This window comes from Acomys minous (assembly GCF_964271855.1).
Source record: "Acomys minous genome assembly, chromosome: 16".
NCBI lineage: Eukaryota > Metazoa > Chordata > Mammalia > Rodentia > Muridae > Acomys > Acomys minous.
This window is the reverse complement of record NC_140498.1, coordinates 96,099,211-96,122,170: the sequence shown is the minus strand read 5'-3', so window position 1 is coordinate 96,122,170 and position 22,960 is coordinate 96,099,211. Positions and strand designations below refer to the sequence as shown.

Below are 22,960 nucleotides of genomic sequence, written 5' to 3'. Positions count from 1 at the left end.
CACACACACACACACACACACACACACACACACACTCACACTCACACTGAGCCTATTTCATATGCGAGGGACAGAGAGAGCAATGACCTTGGCTTCTCTTTCCCTGCCAAGAGTGGAAGGGAGCCCGTCATTTCTCCTGACAGAATTCTGCTTCACTGGGTAGAATCCATTTCATCAGATGTCACTATCCACAGAAAACAGCCAGCACCCCGCAGGGAAAATAGAGATGGATGATGTGCACGTCAGTGTTTTCTAGAGGAACAGAACTGACAGAGTGCACATGTGCGTGCACATGTGCGTGTGCGCACACCACACACACATGTACACACACAGGCGCATGCACACACGTGCACACACACTCATGCACACACTACTACACATGCACTACACACACACACACACACACTGGGTGGGGTGGTATTTATTAGAGTGGCTCACAAGCTGTGGCCCAGCTAGTTCGACAATGGCTGTCTACCCATAGACCATTCAAGAATCCAATCGCTGTTCAGTCCATGAGGCTGGATGTCTCACCTGGTCTGCAGCGTGTGCTGAATCCTGAAGACGTGAGCTGTAATGCCAGTGAAGGAACAACCCTCCAGCTGCAGCAGGGCAGATGAACTTGCCATCCAGGGTGAGGCAAGTAGGCAAAGGGCAAAAAGTTCCTTCTACCATGTCCTTTTCATGTAGTCTGCCACCAGATGGTGTGGCTTCTCCTTGGATGATCCAGATGTAGGGTGGGTCTTATTTATTTATTTATATAGTGAGCCACCCTCTCACTCTGTAGCCCAGGATAGACCTGAATTCCAACCATGCCCCACCCCCAGTGCTGGGTTACAGGGTGTCCCTTCCTTCCCCCTCTCTCCCCTTCCCTCTTCCTCCTGTTCCTCCTCCTCTTCCTCTTCCTCCTCCTCTTCTTCCTCCTTCCTTTTCATTATCTGGTATCTTCTTTAGAAAAACACAATTAAAAATTATATACTACTCAAATACATTGTTACGAGAAGGAAAAATGTTTATTTTCATGGATGGCTTTGAAAATTTTGGTCTATTGAATAAAAATAAAAGCCTTCAAATTTCCTTCCTTCCTCCCTCCCTCCCTTTCCAGAGCTGAGGAATGAGCCCAGGGCCTTCCAGGCAAGCGCTCTACCACTGAGCTAAATCCACAGCCCCTACATTTACTTTCTCCGTGTGCTTGCTTAGTGAGTGGGGCACGTAACATATATGAGGAGGTCACAGCACAATCAGAGTCAGTTTCCTCCTACCTTGTGGGTCCCAGGATCAGACACAGGTCATCAGGCCCGGTGGCTTCACCCACTGAACCACCTAACTCCGATAACTGTTTTCTCCTTTGGCACTCAGAGGCCGTTTTGAGTAGGAATGGTCCAGCCTGTTGGTTGCAGAGCCAGAGTTGATGCTGTCCAGCCCTGTGGGCCTCTGGGACTGAAGGAAGCATGTAGGAACCAGGCCCGACTGGGCTGCCTGCCTGTCTTGCTGTTTCATGTCCTGTTTCTAGCAGCTTCCATGTCTGTGTTTATCTTGGTTAGCTAGTCTTGTTTACTGCTCTGAGAACGCGCCCCTCCCTTCCTCGAGACTTTCCCTCCTGTGTGCAATCACCTCTTGAGGGATTTCACCTGGGAGGAGGATTCCTGTTTTGCTGCCTATAAGAAGGCTCTTTGGAAAAGGAGAATAATAAACAACTGCCGCGGCTGTTGCTGCTGCTGCGGCTGCTGCGGCTGCTGCTTTCTTAGCACGAAGGACCCGCTGTGTTATTTGTGTGTGTGTCTGTGTGTGTGTGTGTGTGTGTGTGTGTGTGTGTGTGTGTGTGTGCATGAGTTAAATCCACAGTCCCTCGCCCTCGACTCAGTAACACGGTGGTGAGGGCGCCACAGAAGCAGGTCATGCCTGACCCTTGGGGTCTTGTGGGATGGATTTTCTTGAGAACAACTCCTTCCTCTTCCTGTCTCCTCCTCTCTCCCTTTCTCTACTCCCCTCAGCTATGTAGAGACTGTGTTTTAACAGGGGCCAGCCTCAAGCCCAAACAAGAATCCTGAACAGGAACAGTTCTTGTTCTAAACATTCCTTAAACATGACCAGGGCCACTGCAGAGAGGGCAGCAGACATGGCCAAGGCCACTGCAAGAGAGGGCAGCAGACATGGCCAGGGCCACGCAGAGAGGGCAGCAGACATGGCCAAGGCCACTGCAAGAGAGGGCAGCAGACGTGACCAGGGCCACGGCAGAGAGGGCAGCAGACGTGACCAGGGCCACACAGAGAGGGCAGCAGACGTGGCCAGGGCCACCGCAGACCATTGCCAAGAGGGCAAATCTTGTCTCAGTATCTAAAGTATTAGCACTTGCTACCTGGGCCCAGAAACCGGAAACAATCCCCAGAAACTGGAAGTGGCCCTTGGTGCCACCCAGCGCTTCAGAGCAGGACTCAGATCCACCATTCTTTTACATCCGTTTTATTAGCAGCAATATATACAAAGTGGAAAATGATTTCATTTCATTTTTCTAGCTTAGAAAGTTTGCTTTTTTAAATTCTGTTTGATGATAAATGAAAAAGCAAGCATCCAAGAAGACGCCTACCTTTGCGGTGCTGAGTGCTGCACAAGGCCGGACCTGGAGTAGTGCCATCCCAGTGGGCCTCATCAAAGACACGGAAAGGTCACGGCCAAAGGAGAGGTCGTTTTTTGCCTACAGTTCCTGAAGCTGCTCATTGGTTCGTGTGGTGCCATCACGCTGGCTTTCACCTTTCTTTCTTTCTCTTTCTCCAGGGCTGTGTGTGGATTTGCAGAGCTGTCCCCTGAGGTTTGTGAGTTCTCCAAAGAGCTGGCTTCAAAGGCTCGGGGTGGGGCTGCTTGGAAAGGCAGCCTCCCAGGCAGAGGTCAGAGCACTGATGCCACCCAAAAGGAAGCTACTGGCCGGGGGGGGGGTGGGTGGGTGGGGGGGGGTGGGTGATGGGGTGGGTGGTGGGTGGGGGGGGGCAGGGGGGTGGGGAGACGAGCTCCAAGCAGAAGAGGGAGGAGCTGTGCGCGTCGACAGGTGCAGGATGCGTGTGTTCTGGAAGCCTGCCCTTTGTAAACGTGTTTCCCCACTGACGTCAGGACAGAGAGCTGCTTGTGGGAGGGCTCACGAGTGTAACCCATTTAAAAAAATAATTTAATCCCAATGGGTTCAAATTTCCATCTTGTGAAAACAGACAGGGATGGACCATCATGAGATGCGTTGTATGCATTTAGCAACTGGTAGCATCACTTCCCCCCTAAACCTTTACATGTTACAAATACAGAGTCAGGTATTTTTAAAAAAAAAGACACCAGCATGTCCTTTCAGTCAGTGTACACTGTGAGCTCACACAATCCACCTCTAGGCTAGAACGACACTTTAAAACACAGCTACAGGGACTGTACCACTAAGTCCTGTCCAAAAAAAAAAAAAAATCAACATCCCTCCTCCTCCCCCAATAGTAACCAAAAGACAACCTGGGCATGATCTGGCCAACTTTAAGGAGCAGGTTTAGAAGGGCCACACATGTCAGCCTTCACAGCGGGGACTAAGATCGAACGGCAAGGGCAGGGTTTGCAGGTTACCCAGGGCTGAGGTCCAAAGCATCTCCAATAGGGTGCAGCCTCTGGGGGAAAGGCCACATTGTTTGTAGTCGTACGGGTCATTCCCCCAAGGGGCCCCTGTTTCTCAGAGCCTGTGTGGTTTCTCCTCTTGTTCCTCTGTGGGTGGATGGACGGGGTGACCAGGATCGCCCCTGGCCACAGTGGTCAGGCACACACATGCAGGGGCCTTTTCTGAAAGAAGAGGAATCTAGTCTTTGCCAGGTGAGCTGAGAGGATGCCTTCCCCACAACCCGGGCGGCCAGACCGAGTTCAACAGTGAGACTGACAGTGTGTGAGGCCATGAGGGGGATCCCCAAGCCCCCTCAGACCTCTTTCCTCCAGCGCCTGGCCCTGACACCTTTCCTCACGACTCTATTCAGGAAGTAGCCTTCCGGAGAGCCACGCCCTCTAACGCTAAAGCAGGACCCTGACTGTGGAGCAGCGGCAGAAGGCTCAGAGATGTTTAGAGACATTTTGTTTTCACTGAGGTTCAGGCCGGACCTTGTGCCTTGTATTATCCTGTGGTCCCCACGTGGCTCTGTCCACAGGGCATCCGCGTAGGCACCGAGGTCACTTCCCCTACTCAGAGCCTCAGGGAGGCTGCCGAGGAGGTGCTTGTGAGAGCAAAGGCTGAGACAGTCTAGAGGCCCCTGGTGAGAAGCAGGAGCTAATCTCTGGCTTTCAGGTCAAGGCGTTCCTCCCGCCCCAACAGACCCAGTGACACTGTAGTCCGAGCTGCCTGTGTGTTTATGTCCCTAGCCTCAGGATGACCATGCCAGCTGTGGTGGGTCCCATCACCCTCAAAGTCCCCTTCTCTAGGACCCCTGTTGCCTCATACCTGACAGTCTTTTGGGCGATTCACCTTTGAAGAAAAGGGGCCGTTTTCTCATCTTATTAGAATGTCCCAGGGAATGCTTAGAAAACCTTGGCTGCCTTCAGAAGGCTGCAGGAGGGGGGAGATGGACTAAGACCTTTTAGAAGCTTTTAAGATTGGAAAAGAGGACGCGGAAACTTGTTTTGGAGGGGAAGTCACTGGGCTTAAGTATTCACTTCCACTATGACGCCGGCCCGCAAGAGACACCCTGACAACCCCGGAGGTTCCGTCGGTACCGAGTACGCTGAGTACGCTGTGGCGTGTCGCTGAAGACCATGCAGGGTGCTGCAGCCCAAGCGAGCTACCGTTAATCCAACTTGACCTGCTCGCCCGGTGGGGTGACATGACCTGCTGCTCTTTGCCACTTGGCTTGCCTTGGGAATGGAGGCTGTCACGTGACCTTGGCTGCAGCCGCTATGTACCAAACTCACCCATTCCAATGCCCTCAATTTTAAACGTAAGTAAGTACAGCGAAGAAACAGTGAATCTTTGAATCAAAAGTGTAGAGGAGAGATGGCAGCCGCGCTGGGCTGCAGCCCAGTGCCACGGGGTCTCTGATGGATGTCCACAGAGGTCCTGACGGTTCGTGTCTGCATGTCCGTCTCTAAGGTCCCCTCTTCCAGGGCAGACCCTGTTAGATAGAAACTTCGTACTCTCTCGTTTCCTGCAGGACAGAGCAGCACAGGTGGGTCACATCCTGAGCAACATCCCAAGGCCCCCAGGTGTCACACCTCCCTGTGCCCTGGCCTTGGACCGCAGCTCTACACTGAAGTTCTGCTGAGCTCCTTCACCGTTACAAGGACACGTGGTGGCATTTTCTGGGGTCTGACCTCCCAGCCAGTGAAGTCACAGGCTCCACTTTGGAAGTGGTGCTGTCACTTCCTGTGAGGCTAACACAGCTGGCCTCACATCAACACTTCCTGGCAAATGGGAAGTACCTTGGGCAGAACGTGATGTGGCCTCATGGTCCCCGCCCTCCAAAGGTCATGGCTGGGTAGGTAGGGGAATGGGGGGCAGGGGATGGGGTAGGTCATGGCTGGGTAGGTAGGGGAATCAGGGGGGGCAGGGGATGGGGTAGAATGAGACTTCCAGAAGCATCAGAACAGATGTGAAAGAAGGCAAGGTCAGATGACTGGAAGGCCTCCCTAGGCTTCCGGGAATAAAACGCCTGCACAGAGAGCTTCTACAACATATAAGGGATCTAACAGAGGTCAGAGGCCCCCCCCAGCCAAGCCAACTCTGGCCCATTTCCAGTTCGTTCATTTCCATTGGTAAACTGCCTCTTTCTCCATTACTATCTGTAAATCTCCCTGTCCAAGCAACCCTGGGAGCCGGGGTGTCGTGAATCCTTTGCTGGCCACACCTTGGTGAACCTGCGGCTATGGCTTGTGAGCCACGCAGCGGAGCGTTCACATAGGAGATCAAAGAAGGGGGCATGGTGGCTGGTCAGCTCGGACAAGGGATGGGCTTGCCCACCCCCTAACAGCAGGGAGAATTACATGTCAGGACGCAATGACTTGAGGGCAGAGCTGTCACCCGGTGGCTCCCCATATGCACCCTTGGGCCTTTTCACATGCCCCTCCTGCCCACAATCTTTTTAATTTTCACACACATCTATATCTCGGCTTTGTTAACTTCCCAACGCCCTCAAGGGCAGTGAGAGAACCAGTGCAGCTTTTCAGGGTCCTTCAGAGTGATAACTAATCGTTACAGATAGGCTCAATTGAGGCTCAGGGAAGCAGGAGGGTGTGAGGGCTCAGGATGTCAAGTGACCCTGTCCTTCTGCCTCCTCGCTGGCCACAGCCTTGTCTGAGCCACTTTCATCTCTCTGGATCTCCTTGTCCTCTTGAGTCACAGAGTAGAGTCCTGCGTGGGGGTGGGAGGTCACATGTCCGTCACGTGGTACATCACACCCCACTGTGGACATCTGTGTGCTCTGCCAGGCTTTTGCACTCACTGGAGTGACATGTCGTGCCTATAGCCAGCATTATACCCATGGATGTAGGTCTGGGTGATGCTGGAAGGTTCCGAGGAAGCCGAGAGAGCCCCGCTGCCTAGTGCAGACATAGCTACCACTGCAGCACTCTGGAGCCTGCAGTGTACAAGCCATGTGCCTGCACAATGCCTTTGCGGCCTGACACCCTTCCTGTGTGCACACTGTCCCTCCTGCTCACAGGAGAAGTGAACTGTGAGCAGACTCGCAAGTCACGCAAGGCCAACAACACATTCTACAACGCTAGTTTAACTCTTGATGCATCCAGAGGCCCCAAAGAGTTCACGGATGAGTGCCCTGTGAGGTTTTCCTGACAGGGAGGTCTCTCTCTCTCTCAGATCATGTGCCTTTCTGTAAGTGAGGCTGTAGCTGTCAGCACTGCGTCCCACCATCCCACAGGAGCCTGCACTGTGTGGGTTTGGTTTTTTTTTTTTTTTTTTTTTTTTTTTTTTTTTAGTTTTTCAAGACAGGGTTTCTCTGTGTAGCCTTGGCTGTCCTGGACTCACTTTGTAGACCAGGCTGGCCTTGAACTCACAGCGATCCACCTGCCTCTGCCTCCCGAGTGCTTGGATTAAAGGCATGTGCCACCATCGCCCAGCTTGTGTGGGGCTTTTAAGTGGAGCTCAGCTAGACACAGCAAATGCCCCCTGATGGCCCCAGCTGGGCTCTAGCCACTGGTGACTAGAACTGACTCCTCCCAGGACTCTTCTCACTAGGGGCTGAGGCAGGGCTGCCCAGTGGTCCCCTCTGCCTGCAGTGCTGTGGGCAATGGGGGAGGCCTCCAGGGGAGCAGCGGGCCCACTTACCCCAGTCTCATAGATGGGGTTGTCAAACTCAGTTTCCACGGTGATCTGGCTGTAGGGGTGGGAGTACATGAGGGGCAGGCGGAGGCTGGAATACTGCCGGCACCTGCAGGACAGACAGCAGAGCTTGAGTTGTGCCTTTGCCCGGCAGCCCTGGAGGCCCATGGAGGAGTCTCTGTGTCTGGCGCGAGGTATGAGGACACAGCCCTGAGTGAGCTGGAGTCTCATCGAAGGGACGTTTTCCCTCCCTGGGAACAGGGGAACCCAGAGCGCCTTGACTTTATGTGTCTATCCCCCTTCCCCGCCACCCCATCCCCAGCTCCCTGGACTGCACCTCAGAAGGCCGGGGTGAAATCTACATGGGCCTCTCACGCGGGCCTCTCACTTTGTTGCAGGGTATTTGATCCCATTGTGATCTCTGAGACTGTGAACTGTAAAGACCTGTCTTTCATTTGGTGTGGTTCAGCCCCAACACACATCTTTAATCCGAGAGCTTTCTGTACACAGGATTGAATAAAGTTCACCCTAGGTCAAGAGGCAGAGCAGGAAACCAGCTGACAGGGATGAAAGAGTAGAGCGACTTTGAGCTGAGGGGTACCTAAGACAGCGTGTAGAAGTAGAAGGCGCTCTTGGGATTTTAACTCACTTTTTAGCTCTTAGCTCTCTAGCACTTGAGCTCCTCGGCTCCTCAGCCTTCGGCTTTTTGGGCTTTGAGCTAGCAAGCCTTTGGCCTGGGGTTTTTTGGCCTTTTCTTTCTGGGCTGTGGGCTGAGCTAGGGAGCCTTTTGCATAGGAAGGTCAGCTGGGTGCTTTCCCTGCCTCTCTGAGCTAGCAGGTTTTCGCCTCAGCGTCTGGCTCCTGAGTCTTTATTGGTAAAAATAGACTGGGATTTTCATTTAAAGAGACACACCTTTCTCCGCCTGCCAGCCTCCCACTTCACTCACTGTCATTTAAAGTCCCTTTGAAAGTGTTACCCAGTCTGGTCTTTCCTACCCACTCTGCCAAGCTCACAACCTCTGTCCCAGGGCTCTGCTCATCAGCCATTGGTACTTGCTTTCCTTCTGTGCTCTGGAGCTCGGCTATTTCTCCTCAGCAGAGTCTGAATGCTCCCAGAGCCCAGAGGCTGCCGGCACAGGGCGGTGGCTCTGAAACCCTGTGCTGGATGTGCCTGCAACTGTTATGGACATCCCATTGTCCTTCAAGAGCAAGCGCTGTGACCTTCAGCTAAGTGACCGGGTGAACCGAGGAATGAGTGAATGAATGAATGAATGAATGAACGAATGCCACTGCGAAGCCACAGGGTTCCTGGGAGGCACCCGGGTGCATCTCACGTGTTACTTACACAAGGCTGCTATAGCCAAGCTGCTGGGACAGAGATTGTCAAGGCCCCAGAGGGTGCAGCTCACAAGTGCACCGCCCCACCTACCTCGTGACATAGATGTAGGCTCCTCCCAGCAGCAAGGAGATGAGGAGGACCGGGATGAAGATGGCCAGCGCCATGCTCCCACCTTCCAGCGAGGACTCTGCTGCCGCTTCTGCTACTGAGCACACAAGCCACTGAGCCCTTTGTCTCCCACCAGCTCCGCACCCCCACAGGGAACCGGGCCCTCCAGTGTGCGGGCCCCCGCCTCCCCTGAGGCTGATGACCCACAGCCTTAGACACTGGAGAGCCACGGAGGGGACAAGGACAGAGAGCAGAGGCTGAGTGGCCAGAGTCACTCTTGGCCGTGGTGGCCGGGGGGTCGCTGAGCACCGGCTGGAACCCTGGGCAGCCCAGGCCCATCAGAGGACCGTGGGGAGGGTGGAAATCTGGTTAAAGTTCAATTCAGGGGGCGGCTTGGACAAAGTGCTGGAACATTCTTGCCTTGCTCTCTGGCCATCCTTGTGAGCTGATGTACCAGGCTGGGGACTCTTCTAGAACTTGGCAGTGGGAACCCACCCAGGTGGCCTTGGGGCATGGCGGGGTGGAGGACGGGACAGCAGCTCTGCTGCTCCGTCTCCTGCTGCCCCTAACACATGTGGCGACTACAGGTATCTTGGGAGCTGGTAGCGTTTTCCCTGCCCAGTTTGAGGGTGGATCCCTCCTCTCTCACATTGCTTTTATAGACTTGACCAGACTTGACCTCCTCTGCCCTTCTCCGTGGTCCTGTCTCACACGATGAGCTACCCTTCCATCCATCCATAACCCATCAGCCACTTCCTACATGTCCTGGGTGGCCTTCTCACTGCTCACGGTGCAGCAGAAGGCAGCCGGGGATTCCTGGGCAGAGGGGCATTGTGGGAACACGCTGCTTCCCAGGATGAATGGCTGACCCACTACCCTCCCTACACTTATCTTTGTCCTTTGCTCTACCTGGATTAAAGTGCCATCTGCCATGTGAACACAGCAGCTGAGGACCAGCAATTCACTCAGCCCGCTACCCAGCCAGCTGGATGTTGTCAGAAGGACACTAACGGTGCTAGAGACAAACGGGAGCAGCTGTTGGACTGGTTAAGGCCTTTTCTAAGTGAGACAGACAGGTCACTGCCATCTGTGTCTGCCAGCCTGCACCAAACTGAACGGACTGGGTGCGGAAGGCAGGCGTCTCAGGTGTGGGAGGGAGGGCTCACCGTCGCTGGCGCCCTGACTGGATCAGGGATCCCCTGGGAGACACACCTCTGGGTGTGTGTTTATGAGACAAACCGGAAAGTTCTAAGAGGAGAGGGGGGCTCAACCTAGACGTGGGGAACCCAGTCCCATGGGCTGCGGTCCCTGACTGACCACATCGGAGAGGGCCAGTGGAGCGGCAGCATTTGGCCATGGGTGGGTGTGGCGTGAGCAGATGCCTCACCCTCCTGCCGCCATGCCTCCCCTCCACACAGCCTGTACTCTGGACCCGTGAGCGGCAATTAGCCCTTCCTCCCCTTGCTGCCTCTGCCGGGTGTCTTGTCACAGCCAAGAGACAAGTAACTAAGGCAAGAACCAAAGGATCTGAGGAGCAAGAGAACCCTGGCTGGCTGCCGTCACCTGTCTGCGATAACAAACTACACTCCGGAGGAGAGGGGGCACTGGGCCAGGGAGCAGAGGCACAGGGAGGCAAAAGCCCTGGAGGCTCCCAGCAGCCTTTCCCCTCGCAGCCAGGAGGATGCTCTGCCCAGGATGTGAGGTGGGGGTCGCTTTCATCCCCACAGCGTGGCGGGGCTTCCCAGGCATTGCACTGTCATGTCCCTTCAGGATATACTTAGGGACCTCAGTCTCCTCCCCCTCCCTTCTCCTCCTCCCCTTCCTCCTCGTCCCCCCTCCCTTCTCTTCCTCCTCTTCTTCCTCCCCCTCCTTCTCCTCCTCCCTCTCCCATTCCCTTCTCCTCCTCCCCTCCTCCCTTCCTCTCCCTTCTCTTCCTCCCCCTCCTCCCCTCCTTCCTCCTCCCTCTCCCATTCCCTTCTCCTCCTCTCCTTCCCTCCCCTCCTAGTGTGTGACAAATGTGCAGTTGCCCACAGAGGCCAGAAGAGGGCATCATATTCCCCTGGAGCTTGAGCTACAGGTGGCTGTGAGCCGACTGACACGGGTACTGGGGACAGAATTTAAGAGTCCTTGGCAGGGGCAGTGGACTCTCTTAACCACCTATGCTCTCCAGCCCTCCCAGCTACTTTTGGAGGCCCCGGGGAGAGCCAACTGACACAGCCTGCTGATATATTAAAACTTCCAAGGTAGAAGAAAACTCACCTTCTAACGCGTGTTCGAAACTGTCCTGATTAACTGGAAAGAAACCAGGGGGCGGCATCAACGCTGAGGGAGTCCACTGTTCGCACAACAGGCGTCATGCAGGGTGGCTCCCCACAGCACCTCCCAAGATGGCGAGGGGAAAGAGATGCACAAGTAGCCGCAGTATCACGGGTGGTGATGGCACACGCCCCGTGTTCCGTGTCGCGCCAAGAGCCCGTGTGTACCCCCGCCCGCCCCTTGCCGACCTCCCTCTGCACGCCTGGCTGTTGAGCAGCATTACATTTTACAGATGAGCAAATGGGTTCAGAGAGGTGCAGCGAGCCCTCCCAAGCCACACAGCTTCTAAGTGCTGAGCGTGGGATTCCAACCTGGTGACTTGGGCTTCCTTCACAGCCCTTCACTTTTTTTTTTCCCCTCTTCTGAGACAGCCTCTAGTGCTAGCTAGCCTTGAACGTTCAGCGTCCACCTCCCTACTGCTGGGATGATGGGTGGGTGACACCACACCACCTCTAACTACATGGTCTTTTCATGGGGTCTTTTTATGTTGTTCCCGAGGAGGTGTGACTCATAGACCCTGACACCAACTGCAGCTGTGGCGGATCTGCTTTGAAATCCACGACACACAACAAGCCTTTGTGCTGCGTTTGTCTCCCATAGCTTTCGGCTGAGGTCGGTGTTCTATATCTGGCTATTTTCATAGACTCATATTTCTTATAAAACCCTGAAGTTCAAGATGCCGGGGGGGGGGGCGGGATGATACCCCACACTGTCGGCAAAACCGCTGAACTGTGGAGCACTGGACTGCTCCAGGAGCGGGGCGCTCCTGGACGCAGAGCCTAGGAGTGAGGCTTAAGTGGGGAGACTGCATCACACCCACAGTGGCCAGGCTGTGTCTGCCACTCTGCATTTACGTTCTGGCAGGTCCCAGGACTCCTCGTTAGACTTGGACTAATCGAAGTCACCACTGAGCGGCGGCAACAACTCCAGGTGAGAAGCTGGCTAGCAGTCCTCCACCAGAGAGCCAGTGCCCAGATTTATAGGTTTATGTTTTTCGGAGGGGTCCCCGGGTGGTGGCCGGGGTTCAGTGGCTCTGTAAGAGCTGGCATCCTCTCGCTGTCCCACCATGGGATGGCCTTGCCGTGTCAGCAGGCAGCACGCACTCCCCCTGCCACAGCTGCAGAGTCCTGCTTTGCTCCACAGCCCTGAACCACACTTCTTTGTAAACTTCCCATTCTCAGACATTTTGTCATAGTTACAAAAAGCGGATCACGAAGTGGCATGGTGGTGCACACCTGGATCCCTAGCTCTTGGGACTTGGAAGCAGGAGGGTCAGGAGTTCAAGGCCAGCCTTGGCTACGAAAGAAGTTCAAGGCTAACCTGGACTATGTGAGACCCTGTCTCAAGAAACAAGCATATGAACCAAAGGGAGAAAACAGACGGAACACACACCCACTGGATTTGGATTCCGTGAAGCCCACCCTCAGAGCAAGCTTGGCTTTTCCGGGAGCCAGCCCTGACCCGGGCTCCTTAGGTCTCTTTACCTTTACAGACGGGCAGGGGCCCGCTCCAATGGGAGGGCTGTCCCAGAATGCAGCGGATGGTCACTTCGCCCATGAGCTCGAAGCCCTCGTAGCACATGAAGGTGAGCGACTCCCCGGGAAGGTACAGCCGCTTGTACAGGATCTGGTAGCCATTTTCAGGCAGCCCTGGGTTGTCGCACGCCAGGGACTCCTCAGCTGAAACGAAGCCAGGCACGGGGCTGAGGTGGCACCAGTCTCTGGGTGACCCAGCCCACCCCTCAGCACCCTGTCTCCAGGGCCCCACCCTGCGCCTAGGCGGTTCCCAGCCCTCTTCCTCTCTCCCATCTCTGGATACAGACTAGACCGTGGGCACCACAGAATGAATAGGGATGCAGAATCTGTCTTAAAAAAAACAAAAACAAAAACCCCTCAGTTCTTCTGTTCACTAGGTGTGTGATCTCCAGAGAGCAATGCACCCTCTCTGACCCTTAGCAAGTGGGAACGCGGCTGCAGGACTCCATAAGACAGTGGGTGCCCTTGCCATGTGGAGGGTGCTCAGCGTGTGACTGGCCACTCCTCCAGAGCCCTTCTGGTGTGTCCCTGTCTAGTCTCTATCGTTGGTCATTTCTCCTCCTGGAATCCTTCCCTGGTGCCACCTGCCACCACATTTCTTAGTGCGTTCTCCTCTCGCCCAGCAGTGCCCACGCTGTAAAACGCTGCTGCGTTATCCAGGACAATTGTCTGGCGGAGTCTGTGGCGCCAAACGCTAAGTGGCCTCAACCACTAGGCTCACGCTGCCCCCTGGTGGCTGCTCTGCGGTACTGCCGACGCTAAGTCCTGGGCTCACTTGCGGGGTTGAGCCCCTGGGTGACTGCTCGGCCACAAATCCTAAAACATTTACAGGACTTTTAGCTGTGGCAAAATCCTCACAAAGTTTAGAGAGTTCTCCGTGAACAGCCGGCCTCTGGGACTCGGTGCACCTTGCTGGTGCCACTAGCGGTAAGGCCCACCTCCCTCACTCCAGCGCCCCGAAGCCACCTTTCTACTTCCGGTCTCTGTGACCTTAGGAAGGTAAGGACACATATGGCGCGGCTGTACCCTGGGAGGAATGGCTTATTTCATCTAGCACAAGGTCCTCGAGGCTCCTCCTTGTTCATAAGCACTTCTAGTTTTGTTTGTTGTTTTGTTTTTCGAGGCAGGGTTTGTCTGTGTAGCCCTGGCTGTCTTGGAGTTCTCTCTGTGGATCAGGCTGGGCTCGAACTCAGAGCTCCGCCTGCCTCTGCCTCCAGAGTGCTGGGATTACAGGTGTGCGCCACCACGCCCAGTTTAGGGCTTCTGTTTTTAAGGCTGTATAGTACTCCGTTGAGGAGCGGACCATGCCCTGTGTCCCAGTTTCACACTGGTGGACACGTGGCTGACCTACACTGTTAGGCTAACGTGAACAGTGCTGGTGTCACAGTGGGTGTGCAAATCCAGCCGAGTCCCGCTTCTGGGCCTTTGGGGGGTAGATGCCCAGAAATATAACCACGGGGCCCTAGGGTAAGCCCGCAATTTGATCCTTGAGGACCTGTATACTGTCTTGGACATGAGCTACCCCATGTTGTGTTCCTACACACAGGTTCTAGTGTCTCCATACTGTGGGGCCCCCACTCCGGCTTGAGAAGAGCCGTGGCTTCAAGCGTCGCCTCCTACATCAGCTGCTGGTTCTCAGAAAGAGAGGGAGCGAGCTAGGAGTCCCCAGGTGGGCAAGGCTCAGGAGAGAAGGAACCGGAGGCAAGCCTGCGGTCTAGGCTTCCACGTCTTCCATCTGTCTTCCTGGCGTAACCCTGCAGGCTCAGGACTCAGGGGAAGTGGCCTGTCTGGACCCACAGGACCTGGAGGCATTTGACAGCTGCTCCCAACAGTCCCTCAGGGCTCCTTCACCCTCCCTCTGGTGTGACTGTGCCTGCCTCACACTAAACACATGTGCCTTTCTGAGTGAAGAGCATCTTTTCCTCTCTGCCTGCCACCTCTTCTCTCTCCCCTCTCCCTCCCCTCTCTCCTCTCTCTTCTTCCCCTCTCTGCATTCCCTCTTTCCTTTTGTCACAGGCAAGCCACAGACAGACGTGGGGATGACTCTGTGGTCCCTCCTAGGACCGTGCCCTGAGTATGGCGACAGTGACCTGCTGGGGCTAAGAGACAGTTAAGCTGTTTAACCATGGTCCCCATCAGCCCTACCACCTCACAGCCAGTACTTGCCCAGCCCTGTAGGTGGTCTGGGGCCTCAGTTTCCTAAAGAGAAACAGGATGAATGGATGGACGTGTATGAGCAGTGGTTGCCAGTGCTGGGAAGATAGTCTGGGCACCTGGTTCCCACCCTTGACATTGGAGCGAGTGTCTTTAAACCCCAACCCTTGACACGCGGACTGCCCAGAGGTCAGCTGGCAGAAAGGGACCTTCCAGGCCACCATACATTTGGAGGTGTATCTTGGATGATGTATCTCAGATGATAGTGGTAATGTGGACCCATCCCGGCAGGCATTCATACCCATTTCCTAGAGCCTTGCCTGGCTGTGGGACCTGCAGAGTGACTGGGGCGGGCCACTCTGTGTCCTGCCTCTGAGGTCGTGTGCACTCCGTGGGAAGTTCCATACCAAATGGTGGGCACAGGAGGCAGCCGCTGCAGCTGCGTGTGCCAGAGAGCCCACCTTCCACGAGAGGAGGGCGCCACAGAAGCGGCAGGGTGCAGGCCACTGCAGTGTGTACTTTCAAATGCCATGCGGCTCTTGTTGTTGTTTTGTTTTTTTTGTTTTTGTTTCGAGACAAGGTTTCTCTGTGTAGCCTTGACTGTCCTGGACTCACTTTGTAGACCAGCCTGGCCTGGAACTCACAGCGATCTACCTGCCTCTGCCTCCCTGAGTGCTGGAATTAAAGGCGTGCACCACCACGATTGGCTCGAGCCAAGTGGCTCTTGAGGACTGTGTTTAGTCAAAGCTACTGCCCCGTGAAATGGAAGCCATAGTAGATGTCAAGTTCGCGCTTTCCCAAAAGTCAGTCCTGTGAAATCTTCCAAGACTCCTTGCATTACACGTCCATGGGTGAGAACTAAGGCACGGCAAGGGAGTTTTAAACCCTAAAGGTTGTGCCTGGGCTTGTGGGAGGAAGAACTTTTAAACTTAATTTTCAGTTTATTTTCTGAGTCTTAGGTACTCCAAGCGAATGCTTGACCAGTGGGTCACATCCTCAGCCTTTTGTTTGTTTGGTTGGTTTTGTTTTTGTTTGAGACAAGGTTTCACTCTGTTTCCCAGGGCGGCTTTGGACTCCCAAGCTTCCTGCTTTAGCCCCGCCCCAGCCTGAGAGGACAAGGGAATACTGTGATGCTCGGTTTAAATGTTGGTTTTAACTTTTCGGACTTTCTTAGTCTGACGGAGCACGCGGCCATCATCATGATGGTGAAAGTTTGCCAGGCTTTGCACACCGGAAGTCCTGCAGCTGCCACCAGGCGTGCATGACACTTGTTTGCTCCTAAGGTTCCTTTGCTAGGCCTGGTAGACCGCTGACTTCTGCCAGGCCTGAGCTGGGGGCCCCTGCTGGAATTCTCCAGGGACTCCACAGAGCCTAGCATTAAGGAAGATCTGGTTCAGAGGGGCACCCCATGCAGCCCCTGTAGTACCCAGATGTGACCAGCAGATGGCAGTGGCACCCCAGGAGATTTCTCTATACATCCTTTCTGGGAACTGTCTGTATCTTGAATTATCAAATGACTCCACAAGCCTCGTGCCTCCTCCCGGGGATCGCAGGTGTGGGCTGCCTCGTCTGGATGCAGGATGAGGTTCAGAAAGGCCCAGTGAGATTTATGGCTTCCTTTGATGTGCATGTTACTTGGTTTCTGGTTACCGTGACACAACCCTTTACCAAGGCTGCTCAGGGAGGAAGGGTCTACCCCAGCTCACAGTTGAAGGCTGCAGCCCTCTGGGGGTGGGGGTGGGGCATGCTGGGACCCCAGCCCATAGGGTGGTGCCACCCACATCCAGGATTCATAGTGATAGCGTCCAGAGGTGTGTCTCTTGGCGGCTGCAAATCCAGCCAGGTCCACAGAGAAGAGGTGACATCACAGCATGGCTAATGGGTTAATTTGTCACTTAGTTCACGTTTGAAACATCAGAACGTTCGTTTTGGATAGAGCATACCCATCGTGAGCCTCCAAGGTCCCACAGTCATGGCCAAAAATGCTTATATCTCCCCACAGCAGGGGCCTGCAGCCAGCTTCGTCGGATGGCTTTGAGACAGGGTCCTGCTACTCTGTGGCTCCCACTGGCCTTAAACTCGCAATCCTCCTGCCTCAACAGTGCTGGGTTACAGGTGTGTACCTCCATAGATGGTTCAGAAATCATCCCTTTATAGAATCTTCCAGTGACCCCAAGACAGAGACCCAACCATCTTCCTCCCTAATCTGTGGCAAAGAACCTTGGGTCACCTGCCGCAGTTGCTCGTCGTCAGCCGGTGGAGGCGGGCTGTGTGGGGAGTTGGTATCTGTTGTCAACAACTTGCTGTGTTGCCCTTTCATAGGTGAGTGAGCCTAGGCCCAGGCAGCTCGTCTGTCATGTGCCTCCACAAGGAGGAAGTGGCCAAGCTGTAATCCCGGCTAGGTGTTACTCTGGCCCTCAGGTTGGCTCAACTCGGGTTTTCATGCTCCCATTCAGGAGATCCTGAGAAGGATTTTTCCCCCTGCCCCTTCCTCCGGTGTGACAGCCCCACCGCTCCCTTCTCCCTTCCTCAGGTTCTCCCAGAGCCTCCTGGTGTCCTGACACCTGCCGTGACTTGCGAGCTCATTACTGTGGGTGTCAGGGAAGCCGGCTCCACTCAGTCTTGCACCTGACATGGAGATTTCCAGGAACACTGCTCTCAGTGGAGGGAAGCTCCAGATTTGGGGACCCTGGGGCGTTTGTGGCCTGGGGGTGGGGTGGGGTGGAGATGGCTGTCTTTGAAGACAGCTGGCTCTCCTCATCTTCTCGGAATCCCCGCAGCCTCAGTTGTAAGAATGGGGCTTCTGAGGACTCAGGTGTCGCAGGGAGAGCCTTAAAGGAACATCCAGACCCCCCTCCCCATCTCTGATGTCCAGTGTTCCTAAGAGGTCTGTTTGCTGAAGGTTGTTCCTCAGGGTGGCACTGTGGGACATGCAGCCTGGTGGAGGTCCTGGGGTCATCTGGCTGTTTCTTTAAGGGGACCCTGGGCCCAGATGGCTGCTTCGCCACAGACTCTAGCCAAAATGCACATCAGACCAACTGCCCTTGGGCCAGAACCTACAGACTGGGGGCTCAATGAACCCTTTTAAATCAATCTTTCTAAATCAATCCACCTGTCTAGTTATAGTAACACTGGCCAGCTCCCGCCCGCCCCTCCCCCCCCCCCCCCCCCCGGGGTGGGGTGGGGGAATCTCAGCTCTCTGTAATTAGCACGTTTGCATAGATGTGCACAAGCAAGGTCTTGGTCACAGGCAGAAGAGAGGGGACCGCCTCCCCTTGGCTGCTTTCTTTCTGTGTGTGAGGAGTGACACACCTCAGATTTTTTTTTCCCTTAGAGGAACAAAGGAGTTGAGGCAGCAGTGTGCCGCCCAACCCAAGGCGCACAGCAGTAGCAGCCAGCAGTCTCCCTGGCTCGGGCCTCCTTGCTTTCCAGCGGTGTTGCCTGTCTGTGGTAGGGCTGCTTGCTGCCAGAGTCACGGGGCCAGGCCTGGCAGGCAGGTCACAGGATACATCCCCCTTGGAGGAGCATCCAGGCCACCAGCTGTCCACTGCCAGGGCTCTGTTCCCCCTCTTCTTCATCTAAGTGTTAGTTCCTGAGTCTCCCCCAGACTCCTGAGGCCTGGTGTGTTTTCTGGGGGGAGGGTCTCACTGCCCACACCATTCAGTGACCTCTTTTCAGCCTACTGTTCTAAAGACTCTGCACGGCGGACTGTTTGCATTAGAACTTAAGTGTATGTGCGGGCAACTGCGTGTCTGTCATGAGCAGGCAGTTGTGAGACGCCCACCATGAATGCTGGGAACACAACTGTTTTAAACCTCAAGGATGTGCCATACAGTCCCCCAGCCTCGCACTACCTCGGCGTAAGCTGCTGTGGGCAGAGCTGCTGAGCAGGACTCCTGAGGTTCACCCGAAGCCTGGCCTTGCGACAGAACTCTGTTAACTGTTAGCTGGTGGCTCCTCTTCTCCCTCTCAGTCAGTCCTCCCGCCACAGCCCCCTACATGCAGGCACCACACCTGATTTTGGATTCCTCTCCTCTTCCCTCCTCTCTCCCTTTACTCTGTGCGTCATGCAAGCATGTGTGTGTTGGTGTCATACGGGTGCACATGTGTGTGACTGCATACGCACGCGTGTGGGCACGTGTGCGGAGGCCAGCGGCTGGTGTTGACACTGGGTGTCTTCCTCTACCGCTTTCCACTTTCCTGAGGTGGTGTCTCTCTCTGAACCCAGAGCTCTGTTCCACTAAATCTAGCTCAAAGCTTAGCCTGGGATCCCCTGTCATTTATGTGGGTGCTGGGATTCAAACTCTGGCCCTCAGATTTGCATGGCAAGTGTTTCATGCACGGAGCCATCTCCCAATCTGCAGCGTCCTCTTCTTAACAGGGAGACCAAAACCAAAACCAAAACAACAACAACAACACTGAGGGAAGCCCGGCAGAGGACAGCCACGTTCTCCTGAGGCCTTCGCATAAGTGCCTGTTAGCACCAGCTGTCATGGTGTGTGGCAGTACCAACAGGAGCCAGCCTGGACCCGATGCCTCCCCCAGGCCATGCGCCTCTGTGGCAGGAGGAAGCGATCTCTAACCCCTGTACTCACAGACACAGTGGGGCAGGCGGGATGTCCAGATCGGGGTCCCCGTCTCGCGGCTGTAGCAGGTGAGAAGCGAGCTTCCTTCGAGCACAAACCCAGGGCTGCACGTGTACTGGATGGTGGTGCCCACCAGCAGCACGGGGTCCGAGATGAGGCGGGTGGAGTGCTCCACCTCCCCGGGGTCAGTGCAGTACATGACTGTGCAGGGAAGAGCGGGTGGACACATGGTGACTTCACAGGCCACCAGGACTTGCAGGACGGGCAGGAAAGCTGCACAAGTCACCCTTTGCCCTTTGGGGACACGGGACACAGATTTACAGAGGGGGGGCTGGAGAATAGGCCAGGCGGGAAGAGACCTGAAGCTTAGTCCTGAGTGTGCCTCAAGATTTTCCACCAAGCTCAGAAACTACAGCTAAGATATAAATCATCACTAAGGAGGGTGAGCATGGTGGGGAGCACTTTGAGGAGGGTGAGCATGGTGGGGAGCACTGTGAGAGGGTGAGCATGGTGGGGAGCACTGTGAGAGGGTGAGCATGGTGGGGAGCATTGTGAGGAGGGTGAGCATGGTGGAGAGCACTATGAGGAGGGTGAGCATGGTGGGGAGCACTATGAGGAGGGTGAGCATGGTGGGGAGCACTTTGAGGAGGGTGAGCATAGGTGAAGAGCTCTATGAGGAGGGTGAGCATGGTGGAGAGCACTATGAGGAGGGTGAGCATGGTGGGGAGCACTGTGAGGAGGGTGAGCATGGTGGGGAGCACTTCACGGAAGGTGAGCATAGGTGAGGAGCACTATGAGGAGGGTGAGCATGGTGGGCAGCATGGGGGAATCACAGTGGGGAGGGAAGGGCTCAGTTTGAGCATACATTCCATGAAATCCTGAGCGATAGAGTGGGAAGAACAATGTGAGGGCTGCCCCTGTCCTCTCTTTGATGCCTGACACCAGAAAACAAGCATCAATTGCACTTTAATTAAAAAATCGATACAGATTAAAGGGAAACAGTAAACTAATTAAGAAGGAAGGAGCTGAACACCTGGGTGATGTAAAAGATGTCCACCAAGCTCAGTCGGAGCCGCCGCACGGACAGTCTATGCACGTGCATCCCTTCATGTAGAACCCCATCTGCAGCTATTTCTACCCGAAAGCCACCTGTCTGACTGTCTGTCCCCTCATTCATCAATCCTCTGTCCATGTGTCCTAGCTGTCTGTATATCCATCCATCCATCCATCCATCCAGATATAGCTTTATGTAGATATACAGAGAGAGTTGTATGCCACATAGACTACACATATAGTTATACATTAGTTACCATACATAGTATATATAATAAACATATTATCTGTAACTCCATCTTATCTACATAAACATCTATGTCTAGGAATCCATGCATACCTATCTAGAGAGATATAAGCAGACATCTATACATGGAGAGATGCAGATAAATACCTACATAGAAAATGTCAGTATTTTGTCCATACACTGCCGGGGCCATCTGTATCTATAAACTCATCCACCCACCTGTCCACCCAACTGTCCACCCATCTGTCCACCCAACTGTCCATCCACCTGTCTACCCACCTGTCCACCCGACTGTCCATCCACCTGTCCACCCACCTGTCCACCCGACTGTCCATCCACCTGTCCACCCACCTGTCCATCCACCTGTCCATCCATCCATCCACCTGTCCACCCAACTGTCCATCCACCTGTCCACCCACCTGTCCACCCAACTGTCCATCCACCTGTCCACCCACCTGTCCACCCAACTGTCCATCCACCTGTCCACCCACCTGTCCACCCAACTGTCCATCCACCTGTCCACCCACCTGTCCACCCACCTGTCCATCCATCCGTCCACCCACTCACTACCTGCCTCTGAGTGTGCCAGGTGCTGCAGGTGTCACACATGTGCATGTGACTGACCGTGGCTCTTCAGTAGGCTTTCCGGTGTTGCCTGGCTGCTGTCTTCCCCTTAGGTGGCCCAGTCCCTGCCCTGTCCCTTTTCCATCACCCTCATCCTCTGCCAATGCTTGTTACAAACTTTGCTATGAGCTGTTCTGATTCTGATCTTGTGAAACTGGAATATCAAACTGTCACCTAGAGGTCCCTGCAGCGGGGCTGGGGTTGGAGTTTGATGCCAGGAGAAAAGGCCACGTGCAAGCCCAGCTCCTTCCCTTGCTGTGGACATCAGCAAGGAGCCGGCACACCTCCCTTCCTACCCCCCTTTCGGACAGGGAGCACAGCGGCTACTCACGCCTGGCCATGGACTCCTGAGGGCAGCACCTGGGAGTCAGCAGGTGGGAGGCCAGCTGCCCACGGAGGGAGGACTAAAGCAAGATGGATGTGACTTGCTTCCCTAGACTCGATCGAAAGTCACTATCACTCCCACTCAGGCCGGGCACACTATCATTTGCTACAGTCCCCACCTTTCCCTGCCACCTTCCACCCACTGTGCTTTATTCATTTGCATACCAGAGCCTAAGGTGCCAATAAAACTATTCAGGAAAGGAAGCCAGCCTTAGACAACCTTAAACAAGCAGGCTGCTTCCACGAGGCACGTGCCTGCAGGAAGGACTTTCCACCCAGCGACTTAGGGAGGAAAAAAAAACATGACTCTTACTTTTTTCACAAAATGGGGGGTCACTGCTCCAACTCAGGTCCCATTGACAGGTGAGAGTGTCACTCCCCACGATGTCGTAGCCAGGGTCGCACTGGTACGTGATCCGGGCTCCCCTGACAAGTTCCGTGTGGGAAGTGGTTTTCCAGCCGTTCTGGATTTCAGGCAAGTCTGAGCAGGAGTCGTTACGTGACACCTCTTTAAAAGAAAGACATCCTCCTTAGGTTGGGGAAAAGCAGTTTAAAACTAAGAGTTGTGTGCACTGTGGCTGCTTCCTGAGCCTGTGGGGGATTAATTCACAGCAAGAGAATCACTCACCACAAGTGAAAGCCACCACTGCGCGTTGCTTGAGGACATTTGCCACAATCTGGGGAAACTCAAAGGCATTGCTAAGCTGTCCATTTGTGTGTGGGGTCCTCTCTTGTTCCTACAAAACCCTGTCACTGAGGTGATAATCCAAACCCCACTTTAAAAAAAGATTTATTATGTATACAGTGTTCTACCTGCATGTACACCTGCAGGCCAGAAGAGGGCACCAGATCTCATTATAGATGGTTGTGAGCCACCATGTGTTTGCTGAGAATTGAACTCAGGACCTCTGGAAGTGCAGGCAGTGCTCTTAACCACTGAGCCATCTCTCCGGCCCCATCTCCTGGCTCACACTCTTATCCTTGTGTGAGAATACATGGCGAACCCATCTGAAGCCAGTTTGTGCACTTCTAGGGACATCGGTGTCCTTGACTGCCTGAGGAAAGCCACCCTGAGCAGCCAGCGGGGGCTCTCCCCAGGATTTCAGTGCAGGTTATGTGGAGACCTCTCCCAGCTGTCTACAGGAAGAAGACAGGGAACTTGCTTGTAGAGTTGTCTGGAGGGAATCAGAGGCTTCTACCTTTAGGTATTTGATAAATCAGCCAAGCCCTGGATTTGAGACTCAGCCACACATTGCTGGAAGAGACCGGTGGGTGCTGTGGCCTTTCTGTGTCCAAATGCCTTCAAACAGAAAGATTTGCTTGTCTTGACCCTCAGTGGGAG

General features: G+C 54.5%; 1 protein-coding gene across 5 annotated transcripts in view; it reads right to left on the bottom strand.

Annotated features, from left to right (window-relative positions):
* Positions 1–2,444: 2,444 nt before the first annotated feature.
* The window catches only part of SEZ6L (seizure related 6 homolog like), a 155,488-nt gene continuing 134,972 nt past the window's right edge, over positions 2,445–22,960 (bottom strand). Inside the window, exons 11-17 of one of the 5 annotated variants that reach the window (XM_084764286.1) lie at positions 21,932–22,126; positions 19,320–19,511; positions 12,520–12,714; positions 10,979–11,011; positions 8,702–8,816; positions 7,280–7,382; positions 2,445–5,144 (exon numbers count right to left, since the gene is read on the bottom strand). In XM_084764286.1, the coding sequence (XP_084620412.1) occupies positions 5,115–5,144; positions 7,280–7,382; positions 8,702–8,816; positions 10,979–11,011; positions 12,520–12,714; positions 19,320–19,511; positions 21,932–22,126 (863 nt within the window). In that variant the 3' untranslated portion in view covers positions 2,445–5,114. The remainder of the gene's footprint in view (positions 5,145–7,279; positions 7,383–8,701; positions 8,817–10,978; positions 11,012–12,519; positions 12,715–19,319; positions 19,512–21,931; positions 22,127–22,960) is intronic. The other 4 variants (XM_084764282.1, XM_084764283.1, XM_084764284.1 and 1 more) reach the window with 4 other exon arrangements.